Consider the following 13,242-nt stretch of genomic DNA (forward strand, 5'->3'; position numbering starts at 1 on the left):
AACGATCCTAAATTTTTGCTTAGTACAGTAGCATCGCTAACCCAACAAGGGACTCCATCCAGTAGGTCCACCCACTCGGCAGATGACTTTATGAATTTCTTTAATAAGAAAATTTAACTCATTAGAAAGGAGATTAAAGATAACGCGTCCCAGCTACAACTGGGTTATATTAACACAGATACGAATGTATATACGACGGATACCGCTCTCCAAAATGGTCTTTCTCTTTTTGATGAAATAACATTAGAGGAATTATTACGGCGTGTAAGTGGGATAAAACAAACAACATGTTTACTTGACACACTTCCTGGGAAACTTATCAAGGAACTGTTTGTATTATTAGGTCCATCAGTGCTAAATATTATAAACTTATCACTTTCCTCTGGCACTGTTCCCCTAGCATTCAAAAAAGCGGTTATTCATCCTCTGCTTAAAAGACCTAACCTCGATCCTGACCTCATGGTAAACTACCGGCCGGTGTCCCACCTTCCGTTTATTTCAAAAATCCTCAAAATTATTGTTGCACAGCAGCTAAATGAACACTTAGTGTCTAACAATCTCTGTGAACCCTTTCAATCCGGTTTCAGGGCAAATCACTCTACGGACACAGCCCTCGCAAAAATGACTAATGATCTATTGCTAACGATGGATTCTGATGCGTCATCTATGTTGCTGTTTCTTGATCTTAGCGCTGCTTTCGATACGTCGATCATAATATTTTATTAGAGCGTATCAAAACACGTATTGGTATGTCAGACTTAGCCTTGTCGTGGTTTAACTCCTATCTTACTGACAAGATGCAGTGCGTGTCCCATAACAATGTGACCTCAGACTATGTTAAGGTAACGTGCGGAGTTCCCCAGGGTTCGGTTCTTGGCCCTGCACTCTTCAGCACATACATGCTGCCATTAAGTGACACCATACACAAATACGGTGTTAGCTTTCACTGTTATGCTGATGACACCCAACTCTACATGCCCTTAAAGCTGACCAACACGCCGGATTGTAGTCAGCTGGAGGCATGTCTTAATGAAATTAAACAATGGATGTCCGCTAACTTTTTGCAACTATATATATATATATATATATATATATATATATATATATATATATATATATATATTTATATATATATATATATATATATATATAAACATTGATTGATTGATTGATGTTCTTAAACTGTTCGACAGTTTGCTCACGCATTTGTTCACAAAGTGGTGACCCTCGCCCCATCCTTGTTTGTGAATGACTGAGCATTTCATGGAAGCTGCTTTTATACCCAATCATGGCACCCACCTGTTCCTAATTAGCCTGTTCACCTGTGGGATGTTCCAAATAAGTTTGATGAGCATTCCTCAACTTTCTCAGTCTTTTTTGCCACTTGTGCCAGCCTTTTTGAAACATGTTGCAGGCATCAAATTCCAAATGTTCCAAATTTGCAAAAAATAACAAAGTTTACCAGTTTGAACGTTAAGTATCTTGTCTTTGCAGTGTGTTCAATTTAATATAGGTTGAAAAGGATTTGCAAATCATTGTATTTTGTTTTTATTTACGATTTACACAACGTGCCAACGTCACTGGTTTTGGGTTTTGTAGAACAATTAGTCCTAAAAGGTAAAAAGTACCCCAACAGTTAGCTAATATTAAAGTATTAATTATTTTCTGTCATGACCCCCCTAGAGGACAGAAATGTACCCCTCTGAATTTAAATTCTATTGAGAACTTGATAACAATTCCTTAGAGTTTCTTTCTTCTTTTCATTCCTGTCACAAACTTCTTCATCTCTTTGCCTAAATTAGCTCTGTCTAAATGTGTTCCTATAAACTTTTACTTGTACTGGGTAAAACAGGGAGCCTATTTTTTAGATTAGGCTGCAGGCGTGTGTATCTTTATAACATGAATACTAGCGTTTAGACACAAATAATGAAAACCTCCTCAGCTGCTCGAGAAAAACTGCACTACTTATTTTGGTCTATTTCAGCTGAAGTATTTCTAAACAGAGAAGATGGCAGCAAAGGAAAATCTTTGAAAAAGAAAAAAAAAGGCTTTTCTGTAAAAATGAGCTTATATTTTAATTGGAATCCATCAGCCAATAGACAAAAAGAGACCACTACAGAAGTTTAAGCTCTAAACTTGGGTGCGGAATTGCAGCGCGGGATCTCTAATTTTGTGGTTGTAGTATTCATCACACTGCTCGTTCTGGGCCACGGTGAAATGATTCTTCCAGTCACCAACTTTCCCTAAAGGCAGAGGGATATTTCAGATCACATTTAAATGTCAAATTTGCAGTCAATTTGGGCATTTTCTGTACCTTTTCTCATGAAAGGAGACACCTTCAGATTCATCAAGGGAGCATTGGTAAAGTTGGTCAGTTTGTTATTTTTCATATTGTCAAATTTCACAGCAGCCACGATGGCCTCCTTCTCCTCGGCTGAGGGAGACAAGCCGATGAAACTGCACAGTTTGTCGATCTCTCGTCCCACGTTCTGTGCACATATGTATATTTTCCGTTCATTTGACAGAACACATTCAGAAAAGAGGTCAACTGGTTTATGGATGGTCAATGGATGCTTACGACCTCTCAATCGTCCTGTTTTCACAGTGCCATCCTACTGCTACCAAGTTGCCATATTGTCCCACAAACAATCAGGTGTGAGCAATGAGACAGACTGTAGTTGTGTGCATGGGGCACTTTTAATGCAGATATATGATATCCGCAGAAGTAGCAAAACTCATCCCATTTCCAAAACTCATGACAAACTATGCGAATTAAATGCATTTGTTGGATCAAAGCTTGTAGGAGATGGCATTTTTAGCTAACGGTGAAAAACATCAACAAGCACAAGGCTGTTGTAAATACAAAAGATTACACAATTAAATGTACCCACTTGTAGTTCTTTTGATCATTAATGAAGTAATGATTACCCTTGAAGGTTCTGCCTCTGGACCCTTGCATTTATTAAATACAATTAAACTGGAAACTATACAGTCAATTACCTTGGAGTCATAATAAGCCCAATGGGATACATTAGTGTCGATCTCTCACCTATATAATATACCCCTAATTATGCATAATATATCATCTATAAATTGTGCAGCCTTTGCACTGAAAAAGTCACACAGAGTTTGTCATTCATTAATACTGCATATACACAAATGGATTATTGCTTTCAATATGAACTACATTTTATTTCATTTAAATGGCCAATTAAGTGGCGAACCGAATGCAATTCCTACCTGTAAAATAGTTCACATTTTGGTGAGTACCTCAACATTTGGGTGCTTAATTTAGAAACTTAGAAACAATATAAAAAAAAAAAATATTTAAAAAAAAAATATATATATATATATATATAATAAATGATAAATGGGTTATACTTGTATAGCGCTTTTCTACCTTCAAGGTACTCAAAGCGCTTTGACAGTATTTCCACATTCACCCATATATATATGGCTGCCCTCTTGGCCAGGTCTCCCTTGGAAAAGAGATCTTTGATCTCAATGGGATTTTACCTGGTTAAATAAAGGCTAATAATAATAATAATAATATATATTCACCTTTTTCCACATTTTGTTATGTTACAGCTTTATTCCAAAATGGAATAAATAAATGTTTGTCCTCAAATTTCAACACACAATACCGACAATGTAAAAAGTAATTTTTTAATTTATTTGTGCAAATTTACTAAAAATAAAAACCTGAAAAAAATCACATGTACATAGGTATTTACAGCCTTCGCTCAATACTTTGTTGATGCACCTTTGGCAGCAATTACAGCCTCAAGTATTTTTGTGTACCATGCCACAAGCTTGGCACACCTATCTTTGGCCAGTTTTGCCCATTCCTCTTTTCAGCACATCTCAAGCTCCATCAGTTTAGATGGGAAGCAGATTTTTTTTTAATCCCGGATGTATCTGTCCATTGCTGCATTATCTTTCCCTCTATCCTGACTAGTCTCACAGTTCCTGCTGCTGAAAAACAGCAGGAACCACCGCCACCACCATGCTTTACTGTAGGAATGGTATTGGCCTGGTGATGAGTGGTGCTTGGTTTCTTCCAAACATTACGCCTGGCATTCATGCCAAAAAGTTCAATCTTTGTCTCATCAGACCAGAGAATGTGGTTTCTCATGGTCTGAGAGTCTATCAGGTGCATTTTGGCAAACTTTACAAAGAAATTGCTTCTGTTTGGTCACTATACCGTACAGGCCTGATTGGTGGTTTGCTGCAGAGATCGTTGTCCTTCTAGAAGGTTTTCCTCTCGCCCCAGAGGAATGCTGTAGCTCTTACAGAGTGACCATCAGGTTTGTGGTCTCCTCCCTGACTAGACTAGGGTAAATGCAGCAATGTACAGAGACATCCTGGATGAAAACCACCAACGCTTCCCATCCAACCTGATGAAGCTTGAGAGGTGCTGCAAAGATGAATGAGCATTGCCCAAAGATAGGTGTGCCAAGCTTGTGGCATTATATTCAAAAATACTTAAGCCTGTAATTGCTGCCAAAGGTGCGTCAACAAAGTATTGAGAAAAAGCTGTGAATAGTTAGTGCATGTGTTTTTGTTTGTTTTTCATTTTTAATACATTGGCAAAAATTAAAAAAAATTAAAACTTTTCACACTGACATTATGGGGTATTGTATGTAAAATGTTGTATTCCATTTTGGAATAAGGTAGGTAGGTATGTAGGTTTTTATTGTCATTGCACAAGTACAACAAAACTTGGTTTTCAGCACAATAAGGCTGTAACATAACCAAATGTGGAAAAAGTGAAGTGCTATGAATACTTTATTCCCTTTAACCACACTCCAAAGAGTGCGTTAAAACAGGTACCAGAATACCTCACCTCACTTAGATCTTCATAGAACATGTAATGAAGCTTTGGATATGTTTGTTTCTTCTCCCACCAGCCGACCACATGCTCATGCCAGGGTCCATAAACCACTGAAGACACAGAAAAATGCAGTCAGGTATATTAAACGAGAAGACAATAACCTCACACTTTAACCTCACTCTTTCCCTCCATGAATCTTTGTAGAAAGCCATCCCAGTCTCCTGGGGCGGGGTGGATGCTGTTCATGCGGCTAAAGTGGAAGTGGGACACGGCGACATCCTTTGGGTTACGAGCCACATAGACTGCCTGCACAAAGAAAAAGATTTGCGACTCTCTGCATGAAACAGCTAAATTCAGACTTTCTGTGGTGAGCGTACGCTTTTACCCGACAGTTGTTCTCCCAAAAAGTCTCTGGGAGAAGTTGGACTGGCAGATGAGTTTTAATGAGACGAGGAGTGACGGTGAGTTGGTCTGCCAGGTCTTTTCCTTATTGAAGAGCACAGGTAAATGTCATGTAAATCCACAGTGGTCATGTGGGAGTGTCTCAGAAAAAAAAATACACATTACAAACATATTTTGTGCACTAGTAAGAAAAAAGTTGTTTGTTTTTGTCCAAGCTCAGCTATCTAAATTACAGACATTACAAAATTGGAGTAGAACAGCAATCACACCAATTTCTGGGTATGCAGCTGATCATGTGGCACATTCTGTGACCCCAAGAAGCAGAGACGTTAGGCAACATGCTAGCAAGAAGTCATTTATGGTATACCAGGCAAACAAAATGAACACAGGTCTAGTAGGAACTCAGAAAGCAACAGAACACGTTGGCGTACAGAAGATAATGAACCAGCACAAGTTTTCCTCAACTGCTTTTTCATGCTTAAATAAAATAGGATTCACTCAGTTTGAATCATTACTAACTTAGAGCAAAAGATACCTCTTGCAAATGTGTTAACGCTTTCTCATTTTATTAATAATAATAATAATGGATTAGATTGACACTCAAAGCACTTCACAGAGAAGTGAGAACCCATCATTCATTCACACCTGTAGCCACAGCTGCCCTGGGGTAGACTGACGGAACCATGGCTGCCAATTCTCACCTATGGCCCGACCACAACCCATCATTCATTCACCAGTGGGACTAGGGGCGACTGTCCACTGCCCAAGGACACAACGGCAATTATTTTGATTGCAAGAGGTGGGGAGCGAACCTGCAACCCTCCGGGTTCTGGCACGGCTGCTCTACCCACCACGCCATGCCGCCCCAACATGTATACCCGATTTATTTGCAAAACAGTTAACATGGATGTAGTTTATGTGGTTCAAATTCCATTGTTTTTGCTATGAAACCAACTATTAAACCGCCCCTAGAAGAACTGAAGAACCTGTCAGATGTGCCTATTGCCTGCACACAAAGCTTTAATTAGCAACCAGGTTGCAGGCCTTAAAAAGGTCCTTGTATTGCTTTGTTTTGTATTGTTCTTTGCCTGCATGGATGTGTCCCCATCGACCAAACAGAAGAAACTGAGTATCAATAATAGACTACCAATGTCTTATACTCTAATAGATGTTCATATTTAACAGTTATCAATTTTTTTTTCATTTCTTAAACTCATATTTTTTTCCCTCCATCCATCCATCCATTTTCTACCGCTTGTCCCTTTTGGGGTCACGGGGGGTGCTGGAGCCTATCCCAGCTGCATTCGGGCAGAAGGCGGTGTACACCCTGGACAAGTCGCCACCTCATCACAGGACCAACACAGATAGACAGACAACATTCACACTCACATTCACACACTAGGGCCAATTTAATGTGTCCCCAGGTGCACAGGGGTTAGTGCATGTGCCTCACAATACGAAAGTCCTGAGTAGTCCTGAGTTCAATCCCAGGCTCGGGATATTTCTGTGTGGAGTTTGCATGTTCTCCCTGTGGGTTCGGAGGGAACACACGCGGTACTCCGGCTTTGTCCCACTGCCAAAAAAAAACAATTAAAAAAAATGTTTTCTTTATTTCTAATACTTATATATTTTGGTTTATCGACAGCCTCAGTGGTGTTTCACCCGCTGCCGCCACCTGATTCTTCCTCTCTGGTTGCAAGGACTCATGGCATTTTCCTTCGGTCCTTCTTGGCGGGGCCACAGTTTGTTGACTCAGCGCCAGACCACCCTCAACACCTCCTTAGTTCTGGACTTTATTTTATTCATGTTGCTGTATTTGTATTGTTTCCTTTCCAGCACTCATATTATCAGATTCACTTCCTGTTTGTCTCCTTTTGTCATACGTGATTATCCGAACACACCTGTCCCTGCTGTAATAACATGACAAGACTGAGTCTCCAACGCAGAATGATTCGCAGGGTAAACTGACTAGTTTACTAGCCGCAATGTTTGGGTGTACGATGAAATCGTATACGAAAACCAGTACAAACTTTCGGATAAAATTTTGGTCAGAACCCGACTCTTACCAAAAGTAAAGTGTACAAACACCGAGGTTTTTCTGTAAACAAATGAATAAATACAGTAAGAAACAAGTTGCAGAGACATTGTACAGCGTATAAGCAAATGCTGCATTCGTATTATTCATTGTGTTTCAAAGCGTTGGAGATCACTGACATGTTCTAACCTTTGGGGTGACCAGGAATGCAGAGCTCCAAAAATGGTACCCTCATATAAAGGGGTAGGGATGTCGATTCCTCTGGCTGCGTCTTTCCAAAGTACAAACGATCCAAAAGGTAGCATGTCCATGTAGTTCCTGGGTTGAGGATAGCATTACATTCAGTAAACAGTATAAATATGATATTTTGCAAACAAAAAAATGCTGATGATGCTTACAACCTTACCTGATTTAGGGTAAGAGGCTATGAGGATATCATCTGGTTTGGCCTTAAAATTCTTCACGTTTTTATAATTGTCCGTAAAGTACTTCGTCATGGAGACACCATGAAAGTCAAAGAGTTCTGGGCGAGGTGGCGTGTCCATCTGTTTTCGTCTTTTCAAACACAATATCAGTTTGACCTGCAATAGACTCAATGTTATATAAAGCTATGGATGACCAATCAGGACCACTTCCTTTTGATTGACATTGCAATACTTTTTATATGACGACCCAGCAAATTGACATGAGACCAGTCCCAAAAGCAAGATGTGTGGACAGAGGAGGTAAGTGAGACCAAAAAAAAGGAATAATGATAACTAGAGCTGTCAAAGCTAATGCAATAATATCGAGTAAACAGTAATTACTTTTAACGGTACTATTTTGGTTTTTTTGACGCGCGATTAACATGCTCGCATAATGTATGAGTTTCAACCTACACAGTAGTGGGGAAAACGCACTAGCGCCACTGCTGCAAGTGGGAACAAATGGACAAAAAAGGCCACACTAAAAGGCAAGACTAGCCCCCACAAGAATTAGACACTCCTGAAAATACCAAAGCCATCTGCATTCACAGCCAAGGGCCGTGTCAAACTCAGGCAAGTGTTGATGTGTTATGTCTAAGGACACACATACATTAACTGTGTGTGCTCACACAACTTCTATTTACATCAGGGGTGTCTGGCCCGCTGGCATCTTCAACTTCGCAATAGCACAAAATTTAATTTCAATAAGCAACCTGGCCATGCAGGGTTTTTTCATATTAAATTTAAATACCCGAGGGTCTGACATGTGGCAATTTATCATCGAATTGTGGACATTGTGAAAAACTCAGGCCAGTGACTAGGATGTGTACTTTCTTTCCCTTGCAAGCTCACCATGACCCAATCCAAACAACCTTTCCTAGTGATGGTGCAGAAAAAAAAATTAAACCAGCACAAAAAGTCAACACACATAGTCACACATAACACAACCTGCTCACTGAACTTTGTGGATATTATAAAAAAAAACGTTCATCACCATACTTTTTTTTTTTTTTTTAATTACACCCATTTAAATCCATTACAAAGCATAATGGACCTGGAATAGTGAAGTTCCCTGGGTACACACCTTGGTGACTTTTAACATACTGTACATGCAATCATTAGCCATGAATAATGATTGTCATGTGTTGCAGCATATCTGCAGCATTACACACACCGACGGCGGACTACTTGTTCATAGTTTCTGCCTCGGCGGATTTAACCACATTTGAATCCACCTCAGAGGACTTGTGCGGCTCTGTTGAAAGTCAATAGTCCCTTTAGGAGAAATAATTTACTAATCTTATAGTATCACTAACCCAATAACCAAATTCTGTTTAAAAACAATCACTTAAAAGTACTGTATAACAAATACAATACAGGTATGGGGAATCTGGACTACAAAAAAGAATGCAGATTTCTTCAAAAACTACAAGACATAATGGCGGCCAGTTATGAGGTATACCTACTTCCGGTTTTAATTCTGGTTTAGGCCATGGCCATTGGGTGTAATATCACGACTGTGGAAAAGTGGAACAGTTCGGTGAATCCAGTTTCAGCCCATTTGTTCTTCATTTGTTTTGCTGTGCATTTTCTGTTTTCAAGAGATATTGCTTTAAATGTTATGTATCTTGGCGCTTGATGATTTTGTTGGTCTACCAGTATGCTTGCCTTTTACAACCTTCCCATATTGTTTTTACTTGTTCCAGATTTTAGACACCGCTGACTGTGAACAATCAACATCTTTTGTTGCATCGTGTGATGATTTGCTTTCTTGAAGGAGTTTGAGAAACATCTCCTTCGTTTTAATTGACATCTCTGATGTTGGAGCCACGATGCATGTCAATCCACCAGGTGCAACAGCTCTACAAGGTGTGAGCACTCATTTTTAACTGCAGACTAATGAAAATATTTAATCTGATACTTATGAGACATAACCTGAGAGGTCATGTCTCATAGTATGTTTGTTGTGGTTCTCCTATGTTTAAGTCTAGTTCTGGTGTTTTTCCTTTACTTTTCTTGTTGCCTTGGACACTGATTAGACACTCCTGTTTATGTTCAGTAAGTAGTTTCCTCACCTGTTGCTTCTTTATATTCAGTTGTTACTCAGCCTAATTTGCTGGGTCAATGTTCACTATGCACGACAATTAAGTTTTTCTTGTTTTCGCCACGCTTGAGTGTTTTTCCACATCAAAGACTTTGACTTTGAAACTATTACTGACTGCCACAATTTATATTCTTGATTTATTTTAGTGTTCCATAAAGCCAGAAAGTTGCCGTTTGAAATGAATATGATTTTGGTTTATATCTGTTTGGGGGTTTTTTCTACAAAATTTCACAAGTGAATGAACATCCTCCAAGTCTGGTGATTCCATAGTTGTGACACTAAGTCAATAAGTTGGTGAACTTTGAAATTCCATACGTTACGCTAAAATCCAAACTGACTGAAGCAGTGAATACTTGCTCTCAACTTGACATTTTTACCTGAGTAATGAGGTTTATTCTGAATTCACCAGCTCAAGGAGAGCACAAGTCTTGTGCTGAAAGATACAACCATCCCATCAGTCGGCATCCCAAGTGAGAGCGGACATGGTGAGTAACTGTTTTGTTAAGTTTTTATTTTTTCCATGAAACAATTAGAAATACCTGATAACGCTCCCAGGCTCTCGCAAAGTATGTAATGATTCGAACACAGAACGCGCCGAAGTCTCTTTGTGCTGTTGTTGTTTTTGACGGAAGTAGCGTTACTTGTTATTAAATGCGGCCCAGAAAAAAGGTTTTTGCAATACTAATACTAATAATGACAAGAATACTGTAAGTAGTATGTTATCAGAAATGTGCCTGTTACAGCTTTACATACCGTTTTTTCCGGACTATGGAGCACACCGGGATATAAGCCGCACCCACTAAATTTTAGAATAACCTTTTTTTTTCCATATTAGCCACAAGAACAAACATATATATAAGTTGTGAAATTACTTATTTAAATATTCTGAACATATTTTACCTTAATTGTTTTCAAACGGTGCCTGTACTCAAACCTGTGCCTTGATCAAACAAAACACAAGTCATCGTCTGGACCAACTAGGTGCAAAAGCGAGCTCTCCAATCAGTTTAACAGACTCAATAACTCCACGGTGACGTCTTGGTAAGTTTACTGAAGAATTTGTGAAACTGAAACAATACAAAAAGAATGCCATTGTAAGTTAATAATACTGTCACAGACACTTGTAAACATGTTAGCATATTAGCTCATGCTGACGGCGCCAGTATCATTACATTGCGATAGCATGTACAAATATGAATGAAAACACTCTACAGACGTCACATATGAGATGGTTTAGTAAGTATAAACCGTTTTAGATATATTGTAAAACTTACAAACGTAGCTCGGAGTGATGGATGAAGAATTCGTATGAGTAGAAACGCTATGGACTGCTACGGACCGCTACTAAACACAATGTCACTCTACTTCAGGTTTGAAATGAAAGGACACTGCAGCAACAGCAGTGATCTAACTAGTCCAAAAGATAGCGCCATAGCACAAACAAAACACCTTCTAGGTGTATTTGCTTGTTTGTTTTTATTAAAACAATTTTTATTATGGCTGTTAGCGAAGAAAGGTCCATGAATTAGTCATGATTCTATCTCATAAGCCGCAGGGTTCAAAGTGTAAGACAAAAGTAGAGGCTTATAGTCCAGAATTTACGGTACATATTACAGCATGTATATAAAACGTTTTTGGAGTATTTTTTTAGAGAGCTTTAGAGGCAGAATAAATGAATCTCCATTTCTTGCATTGTTAGCCGCCTCATAAAAGCAGTTTTTCTACTCTCTAAAACACACAGAAAAGAAAAAAGATGTGTGCTTGTCCCACATAGTGATAGTAGATGATGAGCAAAATTACATATGTATTACTTCAAGCTGCTGATGTTGTGTTTGACGGAGAAGCAGCACTAAAGAGATACAGTAGAAGTATGCTCTCTTAAGTAAATGCAGTACATTATTTAACAAAACCATAATACTTGTTTGTAGTACATGCTATTGTATTGTATTTTATAAGATATTCATTGTCTAGAAGTTTGTTTTTCCTATTTAATTGCATGTTATATGTTAAATGGTGGTGAGTTATTTTTTTTGGAGGGGGGGGCAGCACGGATTGTGAAATTCTAATGAATTTTAATGGGGACTATTGATTTGAGATACGAGTATTTCTAGTTACGGACTTCAACTTGTATGTTAAGGCAACACTGTACTTGAAAACAACATTTTAATTAATGTGAAATTGTGAACACTTATCTTCCTTCCCGGGCGCGGCCACCGCTGCTGCTCACTGCTCACTGCTCCCCTCACCTCCCAGGGGGTGATCAAGGGTGATGGGTCAAATGCTGAGAATAATTTCGCTACACCTAGTGTGTGTGTGACAATAATTGGTACCGGTACTTTAACTTTAATTTCAACTTAACTTTTGTCATCCTTGTATGACAAACCATCTACAACATTGATTGGAGCAGAAGAGGTTAAAGGCATGTCACCGCGACAAACATAATTATTGGTTTCATTTCTGGCTTTACTGGTTTTGTACAATGTGGCTTAACAAAACATTCTATACACAGAGGTTCCTATAAATTGTTTAAGGTGATATGTGACATGAATCAATCAATCAATCAATCAATGTTTATTTATATAGCCCTAAATCACAAGTGTCTCAAAGGTGCTACAGGTAAATGTTTTTGTTTGGACTGATAGGATGTTATTACAATAATAATACAATAATATCATTATTTCTTATGATTGAATATACTTGCCTTTATTCAGACAAGATTTACGTTTGGTATGATGGTTTAACTGTCATGTGCAATCTTCTTCAGAACGGTAGAGGACGCTACCCAAATCTTATCTGAATAGAATAAACAGAAAGTATGTTACGCTACCAACATGTTTAGTTGTTCTTTTTTTAAACAGAAAACCATAAGAATTTTAACATGATGTGTTGACTTTTAACATCCGCTTGATCATGTGTTATAGTACATCTACTGTACTATATGAATATTACAATTTAGCATTTTTTGCAACATATATTTATCACACAAACTGCAATTAGTAAAATTTAACATTTCTTATTCAACAATCAAAAAGACGAAACCCAAAGAGCAAGAATCACATCATACCTGTATTTGCAGCAGACAAAGTAGAGGTACTGACTTGCTGCGTCTTGCAGCAAGAGCCTATTAAAATCATTTACAAGTCCACACCTTTTTGTTTAATCAGTTTGTACAAACCAGTTCACCAACCAGCTCCACAAATATGTTCTGAGTCTGGGGGTTTCAACCCACAAGATCAAATTTCATACAGTGTTGTGTTTCACTAAGGGGAGGTGACGGCTCAGACACCAGGGGGAAGTATTTACAAAGATGTATTATATATATAGTCAACATATATATATATATATATATATATATATATATATATATATATATATATATATATATATATATATATATATATAT

The 13,242-nt window shown here is 38.3% G+C and overlaps 1 protein-coding gene across 1 annotated transcript; it reads right to left on the reverse strand.

Moving 5' to 3' along the window:
* Positions 1–2,055: 2,055 nt before the first annotated feature.
* On the reverse strand, positions 2,056–12,945 carry LOC133620390 (cytosolic sulfotransferase 3-like). The gene is made up of 8 exons (XM_072913493.1): positions 12,904–12,945; positions 7,678–7,852; positions 7,461–7,589; positions 5,220–5,320; positions 5,014–5,140; positions 4,847–4,944; positions 2,315–2,489; positions 2,056–2,243 (listed from the first exon to the last, which is right to left on the reverse strand). Exons 2-8 carry the CDS (start codon positions 7,814–7,816, stop codon positions 2,131–2,133), a joined length of 882 nt encoding a protein of 293 aa, XP_072769594.1. The 5' UTR covers positions 7,817–7,852; positions 12,904–12,945; the 3' UTR covers positions 2,056–2,130.
* Positions 12,946–13,242: the final 297 nt, after the last annotated feature.

Source organism: Nerophis lumbriciformis, linkage group LG01 (assembly GCF_033978685.3).
Source record: "Nerophis lumbriciformis linkage group LG01, RoL_Nlum_v2.1, whole genome shotgun sequence".
In the NCBI taxonomy this organism is placed as follows: Eukaryota; Metazoa; Chordata; class Actinopteri; order Syngnathiformes; family Syngnathidae; genus Nerophis; species Nerophis lumbriciformis.

Bases quoted from the DNA above. Each gene is read 5' to 3' on its own strand.
- LOC133620390 (XM_072913493.1), bottom strand. From the start codon at position 7,816: ATGGACACGCCACCTCGCCCAGAACTCTTTGACTTTCATGGTGTCTCC. The intron at 5,321-7,460 runs GTTAGAACATGT...CTCTTCAATAAG, and splicing joins CATTCCTGGTCACCCCAAAG to GAAAAGACCTGGCAGACCAA. The intron at 2,490-4,846 runs GTGAGGTATTCT...ATATGTGCACAG, and splicing joins TCTATGAAGATCTAAGTGAG to AACGTGGGACGAGAGATCGA.